Genomic DNA, 26,885 nt, shown 5'->3' on the forward strand with positions numbered 1-26,885 from the left:
GGCCCCCTCTTTCATAAGACTGACAGTCCTGTGGGAAAGTCAGACAGCAAATAGGTAAACAAACATGCGATAAATTACAACTTGTCATAAATGCTTTGAAGAGAACAGGGTGCAGTGACAAGGGACCGACCCCCTAGAGTGGTCTTTAAAGGGCTTGCTGAGGAGGTGACATTGAAGCTGAAGTGATAGCCAGGCCAGCGCAGGCATAAGGAGAATGTTTCAGGCATTAGGAACAGCAAGAGATAAGGCCCCGAAGTGGTAAAGAGTTTGGCACCGAAAAGAGGCCCGTGCCTGTGACTGGTGTTCAGAGATATTTGGCTCGGACATTCAAATTTGGGAGTCACCAGTTTTATAGAGATTTAAAAAATTCATGGAAATGGATGCTTATTATTTTGGGGTGAGCTTTGGGAGAGGAGCAGAGATGGTTAAAGAAACTTGAGGCTGTACAGCCAGAGAAGTAGCAGGAAGGCACGCTCGTTTGTGGGAAATTTTTCGGAAGGAAGGAGGGGTCAGTTTTGGGATGCCCCTGAGAGGTGGGGTTAGTGAAGTAGGTCTGCCAGCAGGGCCGTCACTGGTGCTCCCGACCAGGGCGGCTGCAGTGGAGGGGTGGCAGGGGGCCCGAGGGGAGGGCTGCAGGGTGAACAGGGAGTGCCTCCGTGCAGCTCACGGGTGTAGACGGCTGCTTACAGGGGCTCCACCGTCCCTGGTGTCGCTGATGGAAGGCCTGTGAGCTCCAGGGGCCTTGAGGAGGTCTCTCAGCTGCCGGGGGTGAGGCGATGGAGGGGAGCTTGCAGGTAGATGCTGGAGAGCAGGCAGCTGAAAAGTTGAGGGGGCCGCCCCGGGTCGCTGGTGAACGTCCCAGTTGTCTCATCCTGCCTGCTTTATTGAGCGAGCAGCAGGTGAGCCGGTCAGGAGGGGGTGGCGGGGTCGGGTAGATGGGCGTCTGCGGAGAAGACGGGAAAGCCCTTTGGGAGAGAAAGGCCAGCAGAGTTGCCAGAGAACGTGAGTTGGAAGGCTGCTGGTGGTGAAGGGCCTTCTGAAGTTTGAGATCAGTTTAAAACCAGCCTGGTTGGGTATGTGTGTCTTCTCTTCCGCATGGTCACCCCTGCAGGCCCGAGAAGGCAGCCGGTTCAGTGTGTCTGGTTCACCCAAGGTTCGGGATTACTAGGCAGTGACTCCCGAGAGAGAGACAGTGGAGGGTAGCTCCATGCTGTTGACACCCCCGTGGAATTTAATCCAGACTCAAAGGAAGGTGAGACTGGGAAGGAGTTTATGGAATCGACGAGGTTGAGGCAATGCACTTGAACAGAAGAGCTGGAGGGATGGGCATTTGTGGCGGGGAAGGAGGATGGCATGGCAGGGAGCTGAGGACCAGGCCGGGAGGGCTTGCTGGGGCCGAGAACAGGAGGCTACAGGAGATGAGAGGAGCTGGGGAAGGAGGCAGGGAGGCCGGAGGCCGCATCCGCAGTGGGTGAGGCGTGGGGGGAGTGACGCGTGACAGCCGGAGGGGGGGCGGGTGCTGCATCTGCCTGGTGTGCGTGGCAGGGGCCCATCCTGAAGGGCCCGCTGAAGTCCCTCAGGCAGCCGCTTCCCCTTTCTCTGCCACTGTAGCGCCATCTACAGGCCCCCGGCTTAGGGCCTGTCCCAGTACCGCCACCACCGTCTGCTTTTCTGTCTCGTCCTCCTTCCAGGCAGTGACCTCCTGGAGGGCCTTGACCAAGTCTTACCTTCTGGGCTTTCCAGGAGTTAGCCTGGGACACTTGTCACACCGCTGGCCCAGGGTCTGTTCACTGAGTGACTGTGTGGCTACCAGTGAGTGGGCTGTGGGATGGCCCAGGAGGAGAGAGAACCACTGCTGGCCGGGCACGCCGGGCGTCTTTAAAGGTTCACACCATATCGTAATTGTACAAATGATTATAATGCAGAAAAATTGTCTTATTGATAGAAGCAACTGCTTTTGCCTAGTGTGGATTGGTTCTGCTCGTTTCTAGCTTTCGGGGTTGGCTTGTCATTATGATGCCTGCTTTCTACGTATTTTCCAGGGAAATTTTTGATGTGCTTATTGATTCACTGGTGCTGGTAATTTAAGTTGTACTACTTGATGCTGTGATATGGAATATTATTTTATTAAAGCTTCCTGAGTGCTTTGTAATTTGATTTCTTGTTTCTTAATCCTCTACTTCTCATGCCCCATATAACTTTAACATTTTCATGTTTGAGTTATTAAGTACCCATGCTTTGAACTTTCAATGAGGCAGTAGTATATAGTATTACAGTATAACAAAAATAATACTAACTTTGGGGCCAGGCAGATCTGATTTTCAATTATCACCCGACAGTTATTAGCTTTAAAATCTTGGGCAGGGTTTTTTTTTTTTTTAATTTTTTTTTAGCCTAGCCTTTCTAAGCTTCATTTCTTTATCTTCAAAGTGGGAGTAATGGGAATGCCCTGGCGGTCCAATGGTTAGGACTCGGCACATTCACTGCCATGGCCTGGGTTCAATCCCTGGTCGGGGAACTAAGATCCCGCAAGCTGCACGGCCAAAAAAAAAAAGTGGGAGTAATAATGCTTGCCCATCTCAGAGGTATCTCACTGTCTCTGTTGCCACACTTCTTCCCTCAACCATTCACAAGTTTCCACGTCCCTCACTTGCTTAGGCTTTTTCCCCCTATTAAGTGCCATAACTGATGTAGGACGTCCCATCCGTGTTTCGAGACAAAGCTTAAACTGAGCCTTGTCTGACTGGTTTTGACTTGGTCATTCCAGGCCTTCTTGATCCATCCCTTCTCTAAACAACCACAGTACTTACTCATAGCCCTTATTTGGCAGGTGCGGCATTCTATCTGTGAGGTCTGCTAGCTGTGTATCCTGTGTTTGTGGTTTTTTTTTTTTTTTACCATTTATTTGTGTATTTGGCTGCACTGGATCTTAGTTGTGGCATGCGAGATCTTCGTTGCGGCACACAGGACCTTTTAGTTGTGGCATGTGGGATCTAGTTCCCCGACCAGGGATGGAACCCGGGCACCCTGCATTGGGAGCGTGGAGTCTTACCCACTGGGCCACCAGGGAAGTCCCTGTGTTTGTGCTGAATTCTCACATTGACAAGTTTTTTGTGAATACGTATCTCTTGTTCTCTCCAAGTAAGTTGGAAGCGTTTTCAAGTCAAGTCATAGATTATAGTTATTTCTTTTGTATCTTCTGTAATGAGATGTGATATATGATAAATTGATGGGTAAATAAAAGTAATCAAGATAATGGGCAAACAGAGAAGACAGATGTGTTTACCCCGTCCATGTAGTCATTCTGCAGATGCCCACTACACATATGACTACATATATGTTAGACTGACGCACGTGGCTGCAGTATGTTGTGGCTCCTATTAACTGGTAGAGTCCATTTCCTCACACTTTTGTTCTGGGCTGACCTCGCGGCTTGCTTTGACCCGTAGAATGCTGCAGAAGTGTTTTGCACATTCTGTGTCCTGGGCCTTGAGAGGCCTGGCCACATCCCTTCGCCCTCTTGGAATGTTCCAACCACGTGTAATGAACTGCAGACTGTATTACTGAGTGGTTAGCGGTCACGTGTGGCAAGAGGTCCAGCCAACAGCCAGCATCAGTGCCTCAGACATGTGGGTGATGCCACTGTAGACTCTTCAGCTGCAGTCAGGCTGGCAGGTGACAGCAGCTGCCTGAGTGATCCCAGGCAAGATTAGCAGAAGGACCTGCCAGCTGAGCCCAGCCAGTCTGTACACTTAGGAGAAGTAGTAACTCATTGCTGTTTTCGGTCACGAGTGAAAATGGTCCTACCTTGAACTTGTCTTAGGGAGAAGCCTGTAGTAGACGCAGAAGATCAGAGCTCACAGCTGGTTCTGTTCTCTGCCCCTGTCCTCGGCACTCGTCTGTGGTTGTGGCCCGAGTGCCACAAAGTAGGGACCGTAAGTAAGGGATCGAGAGAGGATCTCTTTATTATTATTTATTTATTTATTTATTTTAATGTAAAGTACTTTTTATTTTATTTTTCTTTTGGCCACACCACGCGGCATGTGGGATCCTATTTCCCCGACCAGGGATCGAACCCGGGCCCCCTGCCTGGGAAGCGCAGAGTCTTAACCACTGGCCCTCCAGGGAAGTCCTGGAGCTATTTTTAAAAAATGCCCTGTGCAAGCCCTTCCCACCCTTAATCTTACTTAATGAATGTGGAGCCAGTATTCTTCCCATTGCCACTCAGGAAGTGGCAGAGTCAAGACTGGAGGCTGTCTCACATGTGTACATTACATCAGGCTGTCCTGCTGTGTGTTTCTTCATTCTTGTTGAACCTGGTATTTTTAAACTTTTTCCTGTTGGCCTGCAGCAGAGTTGGGCTGCTTCTTGTGATGTAATTGTGAATGCTTAGGAAACTCTCCCTGGGGGGTACAGAGGGGAGCACACATATACTTATTTGCTTGGGTAGCTAAAAATATCTCTGCAAGGAGGTCCAGGAAGCTAGCGACAGTCTTCACTTTTAGGTGGGGAAACGCAGTGGCCGGGGGACAGGAGTGGGAGGGAGGTCTTGTACTTTTGTGCAGGAGGGGATCATCCGTCACTTCTTTTTTTAAATTAAGGAGAAAGAGAGAGAGAGAACAGAGAGGACCAGTTTGCTTAATGCGTGAGGGCTTCTCGTATCTCATTCTGTGGGTTTCCTCCATAAGGAGTTTGTGACCTACTTCTGAGGGTGCTAATAAGCCTTTACTGCGTAATTACCATCAAGAAGCATATACTTATTTGTTAGAAATCTTATAGAATTCCAGTTGAAGAGGAAGTTTTTATATAATATGTATTTTAAAAATCACAGGAAAGAGACTTGAATGCGGAGGGCTCCTTCCTCTCCCGGGAGTGGAGACTTTGCTCTCTTGCCTGTTGCTTCCCAGCGCTAAGCATGAAGTCTGACCTTCTTTCCCTGAGTCAGAGCAGAACTAGGCCAGACTTGTAGTAACAAGGGTTTGAAGGTGGGGAAGGGAAACTTATGGCCATGCAACCTTAGACAATGACTTACCTTAGCCTCAGTTTCTTCCTCTGTAAAATAGGGATGTTAATATCACTTTGTAGAGTGGGTTGGAGAATTAGAGGTAGTCTGTGTAAATTGTCTAGCGCAGAGCCTGACACCTCATGTGGGTGCTCAAAAACGGTACAGTCATCATCGTTACTGGGTAGTGTCTGTTGATTTTAGGCCCCTTGAAGGAATAAAGGATATGAGATTCTTTTCACTGAGAATGAAAGCTAGATGTTTAGGGGAAGAAGGAGTGTATCAGTTATCTACTGGTGTGTAACAAAGCACCACAAATCTCGTGGCTTAAAACAACAATGAACTGTTTCTTATCCTTCTGTGGTTTGACCTGGTGGTTTTCGTCTCCTTAGATGTATTTGTGTAGCCACAGTCAGAGGATGACTGGAGAGGCTGAGTGGCGCCCCCGTGGACTCACTCACGTGTCTGGCAGGTGCTGCCGGCTGTTTTTGAAGCATGTTGGTTCCCCTCTAATGGCCTCTCGTGTTCAGGAGGCTAGACCAGCTTTCTGACAGCGCAGCAGTCACGCAAGCTCCAGCGTTAGACCTCTGCTCGCTCCTGCAGTCTCTGATTTCCCACTGGCCAAAGCAAGGCTCAGACCAATCCCAGGGTCACTGTGGGGGGGATGAGACCCCACCTCTCCTCGGTGGGGGAGGAGTAGCAAAGCATCTGTGGCCCTTTTTAATCTGTCACAAGCTTGACCTTATTAGATCTCCTTCTTGGGCTAAAATTGGGCCCAGAAAGAAAAGGTTCTGTTGGTTTCTCCACTTTTCCTGTATCACTGAACCCTTCATTAGTCCGACATAGGAGCTCATTAAGGAACTGGGGATATTTTGTTTGGACTAAAAGTTGGAGTGAAGGGTAATAGCTCCTTTTCTGTATTTGAAGATCTTTCTTGGGAAGGAGGGACTAGTTTCAGGGTGTGGAAATGACTGGAAAGCGCGTATTGCCTCCATTTGAGGAAGGATTGCCACGTGAGACAGCGGGTCTTCTTGATTGGAAGTAAAGCAGAAGATGGGTAATCAAGTGCCAGGGACTTTGCAGGAGGGTTTTCCTCATTGAATGACTTGGCTTGTTTCTCATTCTAGAACTCGGAGAGAGCATTGTGCTTTTTTGCTGTGGGTAGGAATGGGGTGGGGGTGATGACAGGAAGGGAGAGATTCCCTGTGCTCAGACTGGAAGAGCTACCCTGCACCGGATTTTACCCTTACTTGATTTATAAGGTCAGCTCTACCTGCTGAACCCCCGAGAGTCGGCACCTACTGTCGGCGTGAAGAACGTTTCTGTTTGGTACAGTGTCGGGGGGATGCTGCATCTTGAAGACAGGTTTTCTGTGCGTCTTCTTGGGTTAGAATGGAAGGAATTGAGAGAAGAAATTGCAACACATAAATGTGTACAATTGTTCCAGCAGCTGTAGATTAGACGGTCGGCCTGTCTTATTTGTCTAATGAAAATGGTTTTGGTACTTTCCCCATATCATGCGTTTTGCGCCACCCCAAGCGTGATTTTGAGGTCTCCTGATTTTGTAACAAAACACGCAGCCCGGTTGGTGCTATTGTCAGTGGAGAACACTGTGTCAGTGGAGTGTGATCAGCATGTGAGCCTATTTCCTTTTCTCCCTCCATCACTCTCTTCGGAGGAAGAGGCAGGGACCACCACCTACTCACCCGGTTGTAAAGCTGCTGAGCAGGAAGTTTGGTGTAGGTGCTGCCTTTGGCTTTGGTTAGTGTGACCGGGCGGGCCAGTCTGGTCAGTGGTGTTTCTGTGGAGCCTGCCTCACTTCCAGCACTTGGGGTTTTAGAAAACTGAGAGTGAGACAGGAAGCTACAGTACCTACAGGATTCAGACACAGAGTGGTGTTAGGTTTTTTGGTGGGAAGCAAAACTTAAGCTACAAATAAACCTTCCAGCTGAAGCAGATGATTGCTCTCCTGACTGGTGCATTTACAAACAGGAAAATTGTGAAAAACCTCAACCCACCAACTGTGAAGCTCATTGGCTCTTCGCTTTGGGCTTCAGTATTCTTCCTGATAAAAATAATCATTATGTTATTCGGATATGGTTGCCAAGCGTTCATGCCTCTCACTCCACTTGTGCTTATAAACGATGCTGCAGCGTGAACTGCTTTGTCTTTGATTGAATGTTTCCGAACGCTGGAGAGTTTTGTTACCTGTGCTGATTTGTCGTTCTCTTCTCTAACTTTTCAGAATGGACTGCTGAATTATGAAGTATTCCAGACCCAGGAGGAGAACATCACTCTGCCACTCACTCCCTTCTCCCCTACTAGTTATTTAAATTGGACTTTTAATATCCTACCAGCTGCTCTTCGGACACACATGGTGCATTGCTGCCATTCCCCAGATTGCATCTCTGAAACACAGGCTCTTAGTAACCTTCAGCAAACAAAGAGGCCGCCTCCCGGGCACGCCTGCTGGGAGCGTGTCGCCCCGACTGCCCTCTAGCTTCGGCTGCCTCTGGACTGGAATTCCACCATGGAGCCTCGCACGGAGGCCTGCCTGGCACAGGTGCTGCAGAAGGATGTGGGGAAGCGACTGCAGGTTGGCCAAGAACTGATAGACTATTTCTCAGACAAACAGAAGTCTGCCGACCTTGAGCATGACCAGACCACACTAGACAAACTCGTGGACGGACTCGCTACCTTTTGGGTGAACTCCAGCAATTACAAGGTAAGCCATGCGCCGGAAGACGCTCTTCTAGGTGGCCGGGCAGCCGTGGGGGATCAGAATGGGTCCTAGAAGAATCCTTTGTGAGCCGTCAGCATGATCCCTTGCTTTCCAGTAAGAGCAAGTAGAGTTTTCTTTGATTTTTGTTGGAGCTCAGAAAACCCCTTGTCCTTTAGCGCACTGAGAGAAGGCCAAGTGACCGGATAAAGAGAGGCTTTTATGTGGGAGAGGTTGCAAACATTTGCAGCCTTGAAGTTGAAGTGACTGTCGCGTCTAGCAGTGAGTGGCCCTTCGTGAATAGCAAGTGGCTTCACCAATTTTCTCTGGGGGTGGAATTGGCAGTAGGTTGTGGGCATTTTACCTGCGGGTCCCTGTTTTGAAGTCTGCCCAGGTACCCAGCCTAGGGCCCTCCGGTGACCTGTGTGTAAAGGCCTGGAGGATATCCTTCAGGTTCCAAAGATCAAGGCTCTTCAGGTGCCCTTGATGGGTGGGAGGGGCCAGGCGGGGTCCCATGACCCGACTGAGTTGTGAAAGTTGATCGTGTTGCCATTCGAGGACTAAGTTTTCATGAATGAAAACTGGGCTGGGCTCAAAGTGCTGAAGAGGTGTCCTTTCCCCCCCTCGCCCTCCCCACCTTTATAAGAAGGTGACCCCTTTGGGTCCGGTTGAGGTGGAAGACAGCGTGGGACATGTGCTAATAGGTGCTATAGACATTATAGACAATCGGGCTTCCAGAAACTGAACCTTTTGCGATTTTTCATTGAACCAGTCTTCTGACATGGATTCGGACTTGGAAAGGGTGCTTACAGGATTTCTTTGTTTGCTCTAGTATAGACTTGTTTTCCAATTACATTAAACCTTGATCTTATCTAAGAGTCAGCAGGCTTTAGCCTTGTTACCTCGGGCCCTAATAGTTCACTTACAACTCCACATAAAATTTACCCTAATAGTCTTTGAAAGCCGAGCTTAAATTTCCTGTTTCATTCATCTGTTTATTCATTTAGCTGAAATTAGCTGAAATTAACAAGTGCTGGCGCTGGGTGGTGGGAGCGTTACAGAGGGGAGGGTGGTAGAGACTCTCTAGTCCTACATTTTTGAGGTCTGGGAAGTCTCCTTGTCTGTGTTTGAATCACGGCTCCACGAACCTTTCTGTGTGCAAATCAGGACGCTTCTGGCTCAGAGTAACTGAACGCTGACGTAGTTGACTTAAAGTTATCTATCGTAAGGAGATTGAGTAATTTCCATTAAGTCTGCATAGTTAACGCAGTGGCCAGGGAAGAAGAATGTCTGCTTGTGTCTTTTACTTGGGAGGAAACCTTCTCTGAAGCTCCCCAGCAGACTTTTTTACATCGCATTGGCCAGAATGGCTTTGCGCGCCCACCATAGTATCACTGGAAATGGACAGGTGTCCACGGTGGCCTTCAGCCATCACGCTCAACCTCCAGGTCCTACAAAGGGGTTCAGCCTCCCCTGAGCGAAGTGTGTGGCCGTGCGGAAGAGGTGGGGTACTCGGGCAGTATCAGACTCCTGATAGGAAGGAGGAGGTGAGGGATAGGAGTATCAGTCAGTATTAAGACTTGGTTCCTGTCTTCAAGGAGCTCGTAGTCTGGGGGGCGGGGGGGGGGTAGTGGTCATGAATAAATAAGGGAATGGTTCCAGTCAGTGTCGAGTGTGCAGTAATAGAGATGCACAGAATTTGGTGGGAAGACAGAAGAAGAAAGTAGTAACGTTGTCTAGAGGAACCCAGAGGTTTGAAGACTGGGTCTTTTTTTCGTAATAGGGATTGCAGAGTCACAAAGGAGTGAAAGATTAAGACTTTGTGAAGTAGTTTCTAAGAAAGACAGCTCGGTGGGAAGGAAAGCAGGAAGATGGGGTTTGCTGCTGACTCGCGTGCCGTCATGGACAAGTCACTTTACCTGTCTGTGCAGGGCAGGTGTTTGACTACATCTTCTCTCAGGGCTCTCCAGCTCTGATATCTTGTGTGACTTCATAGCGATGGCTTTGGAGTCAAGGCCATGTCTTGTGGTTCTGATCTGACCCAGTGCTGAGCACCCCCCTGGTCTCTAAGGTCTCTAAGTATGGTGACTGTGGGCCTTGTTCACACCTGGAGCCTAGAGCCTGGAACATAGCAGGTGCTCAATGGATCCTGGTTACCTGTGTGAACTCAGGAACTTAGGCGTACTCTCGGCAAGTGTTCCTGGTTGCTTTACTGAAATCTGGAAACGTATCTTTTAGGGACCCATACCTGTTTTTTTCCTTTATCATAGAGCAAGATTTCTCATTCAGAGCCTGAAGCACACTTTAAGTTTTATTCACTTTGTATTAAATGATTCTCTGAAGCTTGGCTTCTTGAAATTTTTTCTTTTCAAATTCAGGACTAAAAAGATAAGAGAGGAAAAGGGAAGTACTTTTGGACTTCCAAAACAGTAGTGCTTGGGTATTGTTATTCCTTTTCCTAGCAGGGAATGTAGATGAATACAAGCACAAGATCTTATTTAAAAAAAATAGTTGGCTGAAGCTTGAATCACTTTATTACCTTTGAGTATTTCTTAACATGGTAGACAAATTTGTACCTGGTTTTGATTAAAGTTTAATAGCTATCATTTCTTGCTTATTTACTGTATGTATGCATTTAGTATCTCATTTAATCTTCATAACACCCCTGCAAGGTAGATGGTGGTATCCTAATTTTATACATGAGGTCACTGAAATTACTGAGAATTATGAGGTAATTTCTACTTGTGATTATGGAACTGGGATTTAAATGTAGGTCTCTCTGGGGACCTCCTTGGTGGTCCAGTGGTTAAGACTCCATGCTTGCACTGCAGGAGGCGTGGGTTTGATCCCTGGTTGGGGAACTGAGATCCCACACACAGCGTAGCGTGGCCAAGTAAATAAATAAACAAGTAATAAAAAAATGTAGGTCTGTCTGATTTCCTAGCCAGTGTTCCTTTCAGAAGAATAGAGGTCAGCAAACTTGAAGAATAGAGGTAAACATATCAGGCTTGGTGGGCCCTGTGGTCTTCTTGTAAATATTTAACTAGTTTGGGCCATTATGATGCAAAAGCAGCCCCAGAGAATGTGTTCATGAATGGGTGTGGCTGTGTTCCAGCAAGACTTAATGTCCGGGAGCAGGTGGAAGGTCAGTTGGTCCCCTGGACCGTAGTTTGCCAACCCCAGCACTAGCTAGAACATTGAGCACCTACTGTGTGTAAATGCTTCTCCTTCGCTGGTGGGAACCATTCGTGATTCAGCTGGGGGAAGAGTGAGCCTTATAATTTGCACATAAGTTGGGAATAGGGGAGCATTCATTTAGGTTAGATAGAACGCAGTTTGCTTTTGGAGCATTTTAGCTCTCTTGTGCAGACTCATTTTAGGGTCAGTATGCGCTCTGCTAGCCTATCGCTGGTTATCTAGTGTGAGCTGGCTGTGATCACGGGTGCCTCTCTGCACGGGGTGCTGAAGTGAATCTCGGAGACAGAGTGTTGAGTGAAGTAGAAAAGAGTAACTTTATTGCTTTGCCAGGCAGAGGGGGATACAGCAGGCTCCTGCCCTCGAAAACTAAGTCACCCTTGAGGCGGCACCAGGACCCTGCCCCCGCCCCAAGGCTGCACTGTGGTTTCTTGGCTGCTCCTCCCGCGTCTCTGCATCCCCTCCCTTCCCTGATTAGCAACCGTTGGAATCTGCCCTTTGGGACTCAGGGAAGGTCATGGAGGCTGAAAGGAAGGGCTCCCCGCGCCCAGGAGCCCCTACAGGGTCCTGCTCAGTTTCAGCTTTGGACTTTCTTGGGTCACCTTGGGGAGTGAGTAATTGGTTCTTTAAATAATGTCCTCATACAGGCGGCACACCCTGGGACTACACTGTGGGGCGCCTTTCACCACCCCACCCCACCCTGTTGCTGGAAGAGCTTTGTAAGTCTTCGATGTCACAGTGACCATGGGAGACACGGAGGAGATGGGAGACTTCTTCTTGATTATGGGGCTTCTTTTCTAGATTAGTCTGACATTAAAAATAAAAATAACAACGAAAAATTTGAATATGGCTGCCCTCATTGATCTGGTCTCCTCTTGCTGTTTTTCCTGAATAAAACTCAAAGAAAGAGGAAGATGGTGGAGTAGATTCCTGATGTACCTCCAGCCACTTTTCTTGTCTCCCCCGGCCCCTTTAGGTGAGAAGGGATGAAGGTAAGAGTGAGCTCACCTGGGGAGGCCACCTGGGCCATGGCAGTTGGAGGGAATTGAGGGAGCCTTTCCCAGCTCTCCCAGGTCATCTGAGCAACTTGCATTGAGCCCAACAGCACAGTGCGTGCAGCCTGGCGGGTTCTCACAGGGCAGGAACGTGCGTGTCTAGCGGGCTGATCGGAACAGAGCATCCCAGTGGGGACCAGGTGCTTTTGTGAATATAGTCCTGCAGTCCCTTCTCTGCAGTTACAAATTCCCCAAATCTCTGAAAACCTAGTGTTCTTCATTTTTCATTTGATCTGAAGTGAACCGATGTGAGACCACTTATGGTCCTTATTTACCTGCTTAGGGCACGTTGTGCTGCAGAAACATTCACGTTTGATGGTGGGTGCCGGCCCAGGTTCTGTTCAAGGGGTATCTATCTATCTATCTATCCTTCTGTCCCTGCCTGCCTATCTATCTGTCTAAAACTGTGTGCAGCATTTTACCTTTCTAAAACGTGAAAATTCCGTGTTGCAGAACACATCTGGCCTCCAGAGTTTTGGATAAGTGACTGTGGACTTGTATTTAATACTGTAGAATAATAATGACCCACGGTTATGGGACATTTCCTATGTACCAGAAATTGTGCTAAAGATGTGTTCATTTTAACTGATTAGTATCATATGAAGTAGATCTTGTCATCCTCATTTTACAGATGAGGACATTGACGTGCACATAAATCAGGTAACTTGTTTAAGGCGACAGAGCTAGTAATTAAGGTTTCTGGGACTTGAACCCAGGTGTTCACGCAATGGCTGAGGTACATTAAGCACTTATCCTGTGCGGGTACTGCCCTGGGGGTGGGTATACCGTGGGCAGAAGACAGGCCCGGTCCCTTCCCTCAGTGTCCGGCCAGTGCTGGGCAGTCTCGCTCTGTCTAAATCTAATATATGTGGACTCCAGCCCTGTGCACTGTTGTCTCAGGGCCCAGGCTGTGCTGACTTGTATTTGAAATTTGTAGGTTCCCTCTTAACGGAGGGCTTCCTTCCTCCCCGCCCTAATGGTCTTCATGGTATAGAGGGGGGACAGGTAAGGCAGATGAGAGGGCAGGGCACAGTGTAGGGTAGGGAATAATCAACTGTTAAATTGCATCGTAGGAGCGTCTGTAAATGCCGTAGTGCCCACAAGCAGACTGCAGAAGGTTTAGTCTCTCCTTAGCTGCTTTACGGGGCGCAGTGTGACCCCTGCCCCAGATCAAGTGCCCTTTATGGCTGGAGGGGCAGGTGCTGACAGATACCTGGAGGCCCCTCTGTTTCCCTTGCCTATCTCTAGAACCTTGGCTTCCATTGAGGCTTTTATTTTCCCCCTTTGTCCTTGAGAGGTGAGCCACAAAAGATGATTGGATTCAGATTAAGTGACTTCCGCTTCTTTTCTTGGCTGTCGGCTTGGTGCTGCCGTAGCGATGAGACCTTCCAGAGGCTGTTCATTCTTCCCAGGTTTCCCTTGCAGCATTGTCCTGTGGGTTGCAAGAGGTGAATTTTTCTGTGTGTAGTTTAAAAAGACAGGTGCCTCTCGTAAGTAGGAAAGCTACAGTGAGCAGTACTAAGCAAAAGCAAAAAAAAAAAAAAAAACCAGGAAAAATTATTTCAAGAAAATTTATGCAGCTTGTCAAATAAAAATGGTGTCCTTAATGTATGTGATTAATGGCATTTTTTTCCTGAATATGTATATGCAAGGGCAGCAAAGTGTATTTGGAATAATTCAGGTTGGAGTATGACCAGTCTGGATTCCTGTCCTGGCTCTGCCACTTACTTAGACCTTTGAGCAGGTCACTCTACTCATCTGTGAAAGGGGTCTGATGATACCTGGTACATAGCATTGTTATAAGGGTCCAGTGAGCCAGTGTACGAAGGTGCCAGGACTGCTTGGTAGCAGCACGTGGTCAGTAAAAGAAGCAGATGAAGATTTGTAGTTATTGGGCCCAATGATAACAAGATCTGTAGAAAGTGAACTTTTATGTGGGACTGAGTTTGTGTGCCTTCCTGTAGCCCTTGTCAGCCTGTGCCCTGGAGCAGAGGCCTGGATCTTTTGTAATACAGTAAGAATCCTTGAACCCTGCACCGTTGATAACAAAGGCTCTGAGCGGAGCAGCCGCTGGCTGGGAATTCTGAGGGTGAGTTTAAAACCTACTGGCAAAAGCAGCCCACTGATCGAGGACCCCTGTTTTTGGAGGGTTTCACTTGTTCTTTTTAATACTTTGCCTGGTTTCAGAAAGCTAAAATTGAAATAAGGATACATATGATAAAAGAAGTCATAAATTGGATGTCAAAGCAAAAAGGAAAAGAAACAGCTGAGGTGAGAACATGGAGATGACAATGAGGCTGATGTTTACGAATGGCTCACATTTATGAGGCACTCGTGTGCGGGGTCCCTGAAGCGCTTGGCGGTCATTGCCTCCTGTAATTGTGAGGCAGGTACGCCGTGATAAGCCCTGGGATTGGTCCCGTTCTACAGCCGGGAAAAGAGCAGTGAAGCAACTTGCCCAGGGTTATATAACTAGAAAGTTATTTTAATCTGGACAGTCTGACCTTCGAGCCCACATCCGCATCCATGCAGTACGGCCTCCTTTATAACATTGCGACAATATTTATAGCATACTTATCAGAGCAAAAGAGTGTAAGGACATAGCCCACAGCTACCGGTGATGACTTTAGGAGGTGAGGCCGGGTCCTGAGTGAGAGATACGCAACTCATTTTGTACTTTAATAAAAAACCTAAATTATTTAAGATCAGTGTATTTAAAACAGTTCTTTGGCTGGTCCTAATAGAATCATGACAGTATATACTTTTTAAAGTTTTTATTTTGGAAAATACTCAGACCTATAGGGAAGTTTCACAAAACAATGCAAAGAAGCATTATTTACTATAGCCAAGATATGGAAGCAGCCTAAGTGTCCATCAATCGATGAATGGACAAAAAAGATGTGGTGTGTATACACACAGGCACACGCACACACACACAATGGAATATTATTCCGCCATGAAAAAGAATGAAATAATGCCATTTGTGACATGGTTGGACCTTGTGGACATTATGCTAAGTGAACTAAGTCAGACAGGAAAAGACACACCCTGTATGATCTTATATGTGGAATCTAAACAAAACAGGACACAAACAAAGCTCACAGGTGGTTGGTTGCCACAGGCAGGGGTCGGGCGTTGGGCGAGATGGGCAGAGGCTCAAAAGGCACGGACTTGCAGCTCCAAATTTAGTCCTGGGGGTAACATGCAGCGGGTATCGCGTAGTCGAAAGTTGGTGAGAGAGCAAATCTTACAAGTTCCCATCACAAAAGAAACTTCCTGTAACTATGTATGGTGATGGACGTTAACTGGACTTATTGTGATGATCATTTTGCAACATGTACAGATATCGAATCATTATGTTGTACACCTGAAACTGATGTCATTATACCTCACAAAACAAATAAATAAACCCAAAGCCAACATACCAGTGCAAAAAATTTCCGTGTGTTTCATTCAGACCCCGGTGGCAATACTTCACCACTTGTTTTATCTTCTCTGTATGTGCGTTTTATTATCGTTTGTGAGTTGTAAGACACATGCTCTGTTTCTCCTAAATATTCATATTTCCTAAAAACATGGGCGTCACTTACATAGTCTTACAAAGGTATGTAGAGCAGGATTAGGATTGATAGAGTACTAATATACAGTCTGTGAACCTTATTCATACTTTACCTGTTGTCCTACTGATGTCCTTTTTTTTTTTTTTTTTTTTTTTTTTAATTTATTTATTTATTTATTTATTTTTGGCTGTGTTGGGTCTTCGTTGCTGCATGCGGGCTTTCTCTAGTTGCGGCGAGTGGGGGCTACTCTTCCTTGCAGTGCGCGGGCTTCTCATTGCAGTGGCTTCTCTTGTTGTGGAGCACGGGCTCTAGGCACACGGGCTTCAGTAGTTGTGGCACGCGGGCTCAGTAGTTGTGGCTCGTGGGCTCTAGAGTGCAGGCTCAGTAGTTGTGGCACATGGGCTTAATTGCTCCACGGCATGTGGGATCTTCCCGGGCCAGGGCTCGAACCTGTGTCTCCTGCATTGGCAGGCGGATTCTTAACCACTGTGCCACCAGGGAAGCCCTGATGTCCTTTATAGCAAAAGAAAAAAAAAATTTTCTGGTCCACATGCAGTCCAAGCTCACAGGCTACGTTTTGTTCTCACCTGTACGGTCTCCTTTGATCTGGAGCAGTTCATCACCAGTCTGTCCTTGTCTTCCTTGGCTTAATGCTAGGCCGTTTGTTTTGTGTAGCCCCTCCATGTGAGCTCGTGAGCTCGGTGGTTGCTTCTCAGGATTGGGTTAAGGTTATGCGTTTTGGCAGAATACCATGGAAGTGATCGGTGTATCACATCAGGAGGCACGTGGTATCTCTTTGTCCCACTTGGTGAAAGAGGTGTTTGCCAGGTTGCTTCCAAAAGTCGATATTTTTTCCTTTTATGATTAGTAGGTAGCTTGTGGGGAGGTATTTTGAGACTGTAAATATCCTGTTTGTCATCAAACTCTCACCTACTAGCTTTAGTATCCATTGATGATCCTTGTCTAAAATAATTATTTGGATGCCAAAGGGTGATTTTCTTTTCTGTCTTTCTTTTTTTTTTTTTTGGCCATGCTGCGAGGCTTGTGGGATCTTAGTTCCCTGACCACCCGACCAGGGATCAAACCTGGGTCCTCAGCAGTGAGAGCGCAGAGTCCTAAGCCCCGGACCGCCAGGGAATCCCCCAAGGGTGATTTTCTGATTCCATCATTTCTTCTCCATTTATTAGTTGGCTCCATATATTTTTTGAAATGTATAACCTTTGTCTATTTGTATAGCAGGAATTAAGTGTATATTTTGATAGTTATTCCGAAAAGGAACTACTGTGATGAAAGAAAAAAATGTTTAAATTTAGTCTTATTTAGGTACATTTATATTTGTAAAGAATTTAAGGCAACCTAATAATTTGTGAACATAATGTGGTGAAGTTTGGTTTGAGCTCTGGGCTTCCTAGCAGCCAAGATAGAAATGGAGAGATGGTTACCTATACCCTTTTTTAACAACTGTGAAAGGAATATAGAAAGGCAAATAACAACAAAATGCCTTCCTGGATTTAGCAGGGTATTAAAGGACACTTTGCATGAGGGGGAAAAAAGGAGAGCATGGAAAACAGATGAAACAGAAGACGGTATTGAAACCATGCACCTCAGATTGGGACTTGAACCCATGTGCTGGGATTCTAACCCCGCCTAAACCCACTTGAATCCACGTGGCTGGGACTCGAACCCGGCCAAAAGCGTGATTGGGACTTGAACCCACGAGGCCGGACTCAAACCCGGCAAAATCCCACGGTCTTCCAACTGAGATCACACACCTGGTTTCAGGACTTAATGAAGCTCAGGTTCTTGATGTCTCATCGCAGAAAGAATTCAGTGAGAGACAAAGTGATGGGTAAGAAGTGGATTTATTTAGAGAGAAACACTCTCCACAGACAGAGTGTGGGCCAAGTCAGAAGGTGAGAAAGGCACCAGGGTATGGGGTCGTCAGTTTTTATAGGGCTGGGTAATTTCATAGGCTAATGAGTGGGAGGAGTATTCCAGCTATTTCAGGACGGAGTGGGGATCTCTAGGAACTGGGCCAGTGCCCACTTTTTGATCCTTCTGGTCAGCCTTGAAACTGTCATGATGCCTGTGGGTGTGTCATTTAGCTGGCTGACGTGTTACAGTGAGCATATACTGAGGCTCAAGGTCTAGCGGAAGTCGACTTGTCCGCCATCTTGGACCCATTTGGTTCTAATCAGTTTATGTCATGCCCTCGGGCTATGTCATTCTTTCAGAGGTTGTGCCCTGCCCCTTCCGTCCTGTTTTGGTACTGAGTGAGACACAGGTTATTCAGCTGTTCCTGTAGACAGAATTCACCAGCTAGAGTTTTGGACTAAGGGGAAATTGTCAGATGGCATCCAGGGTGAAAAGATAACCAAGAGCTAGCCAACCCCACTGAGTTATCTTTTTTTAAAAAAAAAAATTATTTATTTATTTATTTATTTGGCTGTGCCAGGTCTTAGTTGCAGCACGTGGGATCTTCGTTGCCACGTACAGGATCATTGTTGTGGCATGCGGGATCTTTAGTTGCGGCACGCATGCAGGACCTAGTTCCCCAACCAGGGATCGAACCCAGGCCCCCGTCTTGCAAGCGTGGAGTCTTACCCACTGGACCACCAGGGAAGTCCCTGAGTTATCTTTTTAACAGGTTAAGTAGAGGGAGAGTCTGTGACAAGGACCACGGCAAAGAATCCAGAGAAATTGGATGAAAGTGGCTTGAAATAGAGAAAGGGAGGTTGGCCTAGAGGGATTATCTGGCTATAGCTGATTTTCACAGGGTATTTGGGGTAGGGGCAAAGAGGGCTGTCCATTGTGGACCGTGTGGATGGGGTTATAGATGAGGAGGAAGTGCTTGGTGCCAGGCCTGATGGTGGGTAGGAATTTCTGTGTTTAATCATCCTTATTAAAGGCTTTGTGGGAGAGATGGCCTTTGGGCCTTTTTTGGATGAGAGAAGGGAGATGGCTCAGTGACTACACAAAGGACCGTGTGGCAGGCCTCGTTAATAGAGGTGATGTTTTGACATAAGCGGCCTGTCCTACACGAGTAAGGCGGGTCCTTCATGCGTGAGGCGGAGCTAGAGTCCCAGGTGGAGGAGCCTGGAGGGGGCCGTAGGGAGTGACTGCCCTCTGGCACCTTAGTAGGACCTGGGAACCGACTAGAGGGGCAGTGGAAGCCACTGAAGGACCAGCAGCTCTGGGTGCTGATGTGGGTGGTGTGGACTAGGATGATTTAATGTAGCTTTAATGCATTCTTTTCTTCTATGAGTTTTTAGCTGTCATTTCTTTATCCATACTTGGTTGCCAGCATCTAGGCTGTTTATAGTTTTTTGCACTGAGCATCCTTGAACATACGCGTGTATTGCCCTCTTGTGTGTCTCTGCGCTGGAAGTTCTGAAGGGTTGAAGTGTTGGGTCGGAGCAGGCCATATCGCCCACCCACCGGTGCTGTGTGAGTGCCTTCGTACCATTCCCGGGTCCTGGGTGTTGTCATTTCTCCGAACGCTTCTCCTTTTTGCTGGGCAAAAGATGTCTCTATGTTGCTAGGAGCAGTGTTGGAGAACGTTTCTTCTGCTTCTGACCTTTCAGATAAAAACAAATCTTCAGAGGATATAAAGTAAATAATTTAATTTTTGCTAATCTCATTTCCCCCTTAAATGACTGACGCAAATAGGTTCTGTCTGGGCCATCTTAAACATTAGCAGAGCAGGGGATGTCAGTAGTCAGGGGGAGGGAGGCCTGATAACTTGACAGAGTCTACCCTGAAGTGGACTGAAGAAGTGGGGTCTCTCTATTTGTTGTTATTTATTCCCATTAGCTTTTGTTAAAAAAAACCCCACAGAATGAATAAGAGAGTTGTGAGGAAAATACCCACCATAATCCATTTCTTTGGAATGTTCCTTTCCTTTTTCCAAGTGCTTTCCCATCTAGTAGAACCTAAATATCAGCACATCTTAACTGGGCAAAGATGGGAGATACTGAATAAAGTCACTTTGTTTTTGTGGGACAGTGAGGGTATGTGTCTGATCTTACTTGATTCTTCGTACAATCGTAGCCTGGCCTAAGGAGTGTTTTTTAAAAAACAGCTTTGTGAGGAAAAGGATTGATATTAACCTTTCTGCTCGTGGTGAGGAATTCGGATGGACTTTGTATTGAGCAGTAACTCAGTTCAAACCAGTTCAAGACAGAGAGGGCATCATTGGGGCAGACCCCTGGCTGGGGCCGGGGTTTACCGTGGAGAGCGCGGGGCCTTGGGGGGCGTCTGCTCTGTCCGGCCATTGGCTTCTGGACTCTCCCTTCAGCACTGCCCTTGTGGCCACCATGGTCCCACCTCGCATCTTGCGGCCCCGTCACCGGGACAAGAGCCTCTATTCTCCCAGCTGGGAGTGAGACATGCCGCCCAGCCTTTGGCCCACTCGCTGTGGCCAGGCAGGTGCGGCGCCGCAAGGAAGTGGTGGCCTCTCTCAGAGCCCTGCACGTCGGGGGCTGGAGGAGGTGGGACGGTTCCCCGAGGAGAAAGAGGGCTTGGCTGGGGGCGCTGTGGGCAGTGGGGACCTCATAGCTCAGATTGCTTGAGAGGCTGCAGGGCCCCCGTGGAAGGCCCAGGCCGGCAGCGCAGCTGTTGTACTCGCTGGTGTGGATTTGGGGCGGTGTTGGCCTCTGCTCCTCGCGCTCAGGAGTCGGCGCCCAGAGGTGCCCCGTGCTCCGGGGCTGGCCTGGTACCTGTGCCCGTGCATCGCTTCTCTCCTCTGATGACCCTGCATTATGTGGGCTTTTCACTGTGTCATCAAGTGAGAGCTTTTCCATCTTTCCCAGCCCCTTTAAGCTGAGAACTTATTTATTCTTGGTGGTTATTATACTAGTGTTTGTAATTCTAGTACCAAAATGCCGGTGTTTTTAGGGGTATAATGCCACTCTTTCCGTAGTTTAAACATCTGAAGTCTAGATCTCTTACGTATCGATGCATGTACAGAGTCACAGGCTGGTTTTTAACGTTTCAGATGTGCATTTGCTCACCGTTTGCCTGTCCGGTTAAAACCATTCCTGGGTGTCTTGTTGTAACTAAGGAGATGGCAGTTAACACAAGTGAAATTGAGCCTCTTACGTTTATTTATCACTTACATTTTTCTGAGAGCCGGTTTGGGCCTTTCACTTCTGTCGGAGCTCCCAAATGGAGTACCTTTACAATTAGGAGGGGAGGGCTGATGTGATGTTCAGGAGATTGATTTGGATGCCGTCGGGGGTCAGGTCGGGGACCAGGAAGGGGACCAGGAAGGGGACGGCTCCAGGCCTGCTTTCCAGCCTTCCCGGGTCTGGGCTGCTCCCCTGTGTCAGGGGCTGACTCCTGCTCTCCTTCCCTGCAGCTCCAGGGCTGTTCTCTCGTCCAGACCTTCTCTTCCCTGGGACGACTTACTTTAGTCAGAGTCAGCCTTCCTGCCTAGTCATGCTGCTTTGAGAGAAGCGTGTTCAGAGCAGGTGGGCGAAAGGCAGTGCGCTTCGCAGTGAGTGCTGCCTGGGGGCCAGTGGCAGACACGCGCCCAGCCCAGCGCCGGGGGCTGCTCCTGGCTGGCTGTGTGTGGGCGCAGCCCACATGTAAGATGAGTGGGGAAGTTTAGCCTCCAGGGCCCCACAGCACAGGGGATGTGGGCACAGCGGGGACATGCCGCACACCGAGGATAGCTGACATACGGGGACTTTGTTTTTCTTAAATGCTTATTGAACATAGTTGAGTTCAAGAAAACCTCATGTATACGCATCACTGAGGTACATAGGGGCTTATATTTTGCTTTAACATCTGTGCTTTAACTCTCCATGTACATCAGTACATAAATGATTCAGACGTCACGTTTTTCAAATACAGAAAGACTACCATAAAATACCGTAAAAACACTGGCATTTGGTGCTAGAATTCCAAGGAAAAATCTGGTATGGCATGTGCCACACTATTTTTTTTTTTTTTAAACATCTTTATTGAAGTATAATTGCCTTACAATGGTGTGTTAGCTTCTGCTGTATAACAGAGTGAATCAGCTATACATATACATATATCCCCATATCCCCTCCCTCTTGAGCCTCCCTCCCTCCCACCCTCCCCATCCCACCCCTCTAGGTGGTCACAAAGCACCGAGCTGATCTCCCTGTGCTATGCGGCTGCTTCCCACTAGCTATCTGTTTTACGTTTGGTAGTGTATATATGAACATGCCACTCTCTCACCCTGTCACATCTCACCCCACCCCCTCCCCATATCCTCAAGTCCATTCTCTAGTAGGTCTGTGTCTTTATTCCCGTCTTGCCACTAGGTTCTTCATGGCCTTTTTTTTTTTTCCTTAGATTCCGTATATATGTGTTAGCATATGTGCCACACTATTAATGGAGTGTTTTTAAGTGGGAGGGGAGCATTTAAGGGAAAAGAGAATGTTCACATTACTACCGCATTAAGTATTTCAGTGTTGGAAGTTTCTTTTGTAACATCTGGCATTAAAAAAAACTTCTTTCTTTTTTAAGAAAACTTCGGGCCCTCAACGCTGTTAGTTCTCTACACAGGTCAGCTTTATTCGTATTAGAGATGCATTTCTGCCAGTGTTCTCATTAATAACGGAGCAAGTGGAGCGAACAGGTTGAAGGTGGCGGAACAGGAAGCCCTCTAGAAGATGCTCTAGAGAGAAACCTCGAGTGCCTTGGGAGAAGGATTTGTTTTTTGAGGCCCATCGTTAAAAATTTTATTTTATTTTTTAAAGTTTATTTTATTCAAGTATAGTTGATTTACAGTGTTGTACTAGTTTCTGCTGTACAGCAAAATGACTCAGTTATATACATTCTTTTCCCTTATGGTCTATCACAAGGTATTGACTAGAGTCCCCTGTGCTCTACAGTAGGACCTTGTTGTTTATCCATTCTCTGTATAATAGTTTGCATCTGATAGAAGGATTTATTTTTACAGACTGAGATCTTGATCCCTTTCTGTAGAAAAAATTGGTCTGTTTCTTTTGCCAGCCCCCAAACGAGGTCCTCCTGGTTTAGGGCGGCGGTGCACCTCTAGGAATGGAACACCGACCCAGGCGAGCTTCCGCACTCAGTCTCTGTGGAGCCGTGATCTAGAACCCTGTTTTGGCGATTGCTTTCACATCCTCTGGAACCATGACCTGCCTCTGCTCTGGCTGTTGTTTTTGTCACTTGCCGGCAAATGCTTCCAGGCTGCAGAGATGTTTAGGAAGCCCTTTGTGATGTTGCGGCTTCCGCTCAACAGTTCCTGGTTGGTACTTTTTCCCCCTTTTTCTTCGAAGGCGGCTCCAGTTCGGTAAAATACAGAATTCCTAATGGAGACGCTCAGAGCCTGGAATCTGGGGCCAGACTGCTAGGGTTAGAGGGCATGCTCCTTCCCTTACTCCCCCTCTCACTGGCTGTGTGATCCTGGGTAGGTTACTTAACCTTTCTAGGTCTCAGTTTTTCATCTGTAAAATGGGGACAGTATCCGTCTCAGGGTTGTTGTGAGGGCGAAAGAGTTCGTACGCAGGCAGTGCTTGACGGGTGCACGGTGCTGCAGGCTTGCTGGCTTTATGATGATTTTACAGCACCCGCTGTGATAATCTTTCTCCATTTCTCTGTGGTTGGTCCAGCACTGTCACCACTTGCCTTTGGTTGCCCGATAGGGGTTTAAATGGTCACAGAACAACCAAACAGCGGCAGAAAGAGAGGCCACAGGGGAAGAAGCAGTCTGGTTACAAAGCAGCCTCGTTTCAGGAGACTGTAGTTGAGGGAGCTTTGCTGTGTGTTTCTACAGGGCACTGGGTGCAAGTTTACTGGCTCTGGCCTCTCCGTGCATTAACACGTGTACTAAGATGGGTTGTGGGCTCTTTCCTTCTTCCCTCCCTCTTTCCCTCCTCAGATGAGCACAGAACTCATCACAGTGAAGAACAAAAGAGAACACCTGTGAGCAGGAGAGGGACAGGGCTTGGGTGGGAAGACAGTAGCCTGATGGGCACTAGGTTGGGGCTCTAGAAGAGGAAGATGGTTTTGCTTGAGTAGAGTTAAAAGTGCGTTAGAGGTGTTTGCTGTGCGTATTTTGCCGAAATGAATAACTGGTGAGGGAGATTGTGGAAAAGGAACTGTCTGAACGTCATGAACAGAATCACCAGGTATTCGACCTCCTGCCACGTGTCACAGGTAGTAGTAGGTTTTCCTGTGCGTCGTTCTTACCCCACTTCCCAGAGGTTGGTTAGCCCAGAGACTCCTCAAGTTTAGGCAATGTCCTCTAGGGCACAGAGCACAGGACTGGAATTTACTGGACGTTTGTAGGGTGGCAAGGCCTTTACGTCCCTCATTCAGCCTCAAAAAGCTTTGAGGCTGAATCCACCTTGTTCAGGGGGTAAGTTCAGCAGATGCTTGTGAGACAGGAGGGAGGGGAGCACCACAGGGTCTCGTCACAGTGGCTGGGAAACGGCTTGGTGTCCACAGGTAGTGCCTAGAGCATGGGTTCTAGGTGCGTGGGCTTCAGTAGTTGTGGCACACGGGCCCAGTAGTTGTGGCTCGCGGGCCCAGTAGTTGTGGTTCGCGGGCTCTAGAGTGCAGGCTCAGTAGTTGTGGCTCACGGGCTTAGTTGCTCTGCGGTACGTGGGATCTTCCCAGACCAGGGCTCGAACCCGTGTCCCGTGCATTGGCAGGCGGATTCTTAACCACTGCGCCACCAGGGAAGTCCCGTTAATTTTAAAAAGTAATGTGCGCTTGAACTGCGATAAAGAACTGGAAGTTTCTGCTTGCATTTATTTGGCTGGGTCAGTAGTTGAAAGCGGGCCCTGGTGTCTTGCTTCTTTACGTGCTGACCTGCTGACCTGCTGTCCTGAGGGCGTGGCTGCCTGCAGGCTCGGCTTGGGGCGCAGCAGCCTTCTTCCTGAAGTGGCCCCTTGACTCTGCATAACCTTTGTGAGACGCTGGTCTGCCTGAGGAGCGCGTCCAAGGGTGAAATTCAAGGTCAGCTCCCTAAGATAGCTGTTGCCCAAGTGACAGAGTCAGACAAAGTGAATCTTCCCTCCCCACATTCTTGGTGCTAGAGGTCAGGGGACGGCTCTGATGCAAGCTTAGGGTAGAAGAGAACGCTTTTTGACTGATTGAGGGCATGGCCTTTCATTTCTAAGTGGTTTAAAGAATTTACGGCCCATTGTTTGTTCATTCCAAAGTCCTAATGATATGGGTGATATTTTTTTTCAGACAGGAATGTGGGTTTTGGCAGTGACTCTGCATCACAATAACTTGAAAATAACCCAGTCCTTTGGAACCGAAATGAAAATGTGTGACCTCTGTGCACAGGATGTGCGTGCACATGAAGGAAATGTGTGCATGGTGAATAAAAAGTCATTTGAAACTAGAAATAGTGACTTTCAAGTTGGGAAAATCTCAAATACCCAGCATTACGAGGATATGAGATACGTGTGTGTATTTCCACCCGTTTATCAGGAAGATGGTGTACTCCGCTCAAGGATAGCCTGTAAAGACTTTTCAGTGGGGAAACGCTGATGGGAAGATGTAAAGTGAAAAAGGCAGGAGGAAAATTTATATAGAGCAAGTGTGCACAAGTGTGTAGAAAAAATGATCTAGAAGGAGCTGTGTGAAAATCTGAATGGTATTAATCTATATCGGGAAATTATAGATGATAGATTTTCTTTCTCTGTTCCTGTAGTTTCTAAATGTTTCACAGTAGGCATTTGTTATTTTTATAAACAGAAATTAAAGAATTTTCTTCTTCAGCTGCTTTTGAGACCATATTGGTCAGGAAGTGAGAGGGATGACGTACCACGCATGCTGTCTGCTGCAGAAGTCAGACTTGTTGCAAAAAAGCGATGCCTTTGGTAGGCGCACAGTTGCACGTCCGAAATTAAGGAGGGTCCCTGGTAGCTTAAAACGGTTCCTTAATTACTCTTTTGGAATTATGGTTACAGTAAAGTAACTTTTAAAATATGACTGATACGCAAGCAGTATTGCAGTTAGGGTCACGAATCCACTCAGCATATTCAACTATGTCAGCCCTACTTTTTTGTCATCAATTTTCATCTAATTGCTCGAAAAAGATGAAAAAAATCTGTAGAAAATCTGTTATGCGTTCAACACAGGAACTGTTTTGATAAGTTTTGCTGGCTGAGTGAGCAAACATTGGTATGAATTTAGCTTATCTTGATGATTTAGTTTACCCCCCCTTTTTTTTTTTAAATTTTTATTTATTTATTTATTTATTTATTTATGGCTGTGTTGGGTCTTTGTTTCTGTGCGAGGGCTTTCTCTAGTTGCGGCAAGTGGGGGCCACTCTTCATTGCGGTGCGCGGGCCTCTCACTATCGCGGCCTCTCTTGTTGCATGGCACGGGCTCCAGACGCGCAGGCTCAGTAGTTGTGGCGCACGGGCCTAGTTGCTCCGCGGCATGTGGGATCTTCCCAGACCAGGGCACGAACCTGTGTCCCCTGAATTGGCAGGCAGATTCTCAACCACTGCGCCACCAGGGAAGCCCCCCCCCCCCTTTTCTTTTACATTTATCTTTTTGTGGTGATTGCTGGATTTTATTTTGTTTTCGCCTCAGAATTTTGGTACAGAAGATTGTGAAATATGCCATGGCCACATGTTCAGAGTTGATCAGCGGGGCAGTCAGAGGAAGCCAATGCTGGCTGTGTGATTTGATTCCTGCTTTATAGTAAAAGGAGGATTAATTCAAGAGGAAAATGCTGATTTATCTTCACCAATGCATGCGCGTGGAGTTGGAGCACATTCTTTATATATTTCAAGCCATTAGAGTGGGGATCCTTTACCGTGAAGGAATGTATTGCCTCTTCCTGTCTGCTTCCCTAACACAACAGCCTTGGTAACAATTATAACGGCTTTAGTGATTGCCAGGGTCTGAGGGAGGAGGTGGGGTGGGGGCAATGGGGAGTGCGTGCTGACGGGTGACGGGGTTCTTCTGGGCGGTGAGGGCGTTCTGGACTTAGATAGTGGTGGTGGCCGCGCGGCCTTGTGCAGGCACTGACAATCACTGAACTGCGCATTTTAAAAGGGTGAATTCTATGGTATGCGAATGATGTCTCCATTTTTTTTTTTTTCTAAACATCTTTATTGGAGTATAATTGCTTTACAATGGTGTGTTAGTTTCTGCTTTATAACGAAGTGAATCAGTTATACATATACATATGTTCTCATATCTCTTCCCTCTTGCATCTCCCTCCCTCCCACCCTCCCCATCCCACCCCTCTAGGTGGTCACAAAGCACCGAGCTGATCTCCCTGTGCTATGCGGCTGCTTCCCACTAGCTATCTATTTTACGTTTGGTAGTGTATATATGTCCATGCCACTGTCTCACTTTGTCCCAGCTTACCCTTCCCC

The 26,885-nt window shown here is 47.5% G+C and overlaps 1 protein-coding gene across 11 annotated transcripts in view; it reads left to right on the forward strand.

The window, feature by feature from the left end:
- The window catches only part of CLASP1 (cytoplasmic linker associated protein 1), a 263,250-nt gene that overhangs the window by 26,088 nt on the left and 210,277 nt on the right, over window positions 1-26,885 (forward strand). For all 11 annotated transcript variants that reach the window (XM_036857233.1, XM_036857234.1, XM_036857237.1 and 8 more), the window contains one exon: window positions 7,248-7,727. In XM_036857233.1, the coding sequence (XP_036713128.1) occupies window positions 7,533-7,727 (195 nt within the window). In that variant the 5' untranslated portion in view covers window positions 7,248-7,532. The remainder of the gene's footprint in view (window positions 1-7,247; window positions 7,728-26,885) is intronic.

The sequence above is a fragment of the Balaenoptera musculus genome, chromosome 7 (genome assembly GCF_009873245.2).
Source record: "Balaenoptera musculus isolate JJ_BM4_2016_0621 chromosome 7, mBalMus1.pri.v3, whole genome shotgun sequence".
Taxonomy (NCBI): domain Eukaryota; kingdom Metazoa; phylum Chordata; class Mammalia; order Artiodactyla; family Balaenopteridae; genus Balaenoptera; species Balaenoptera musculus.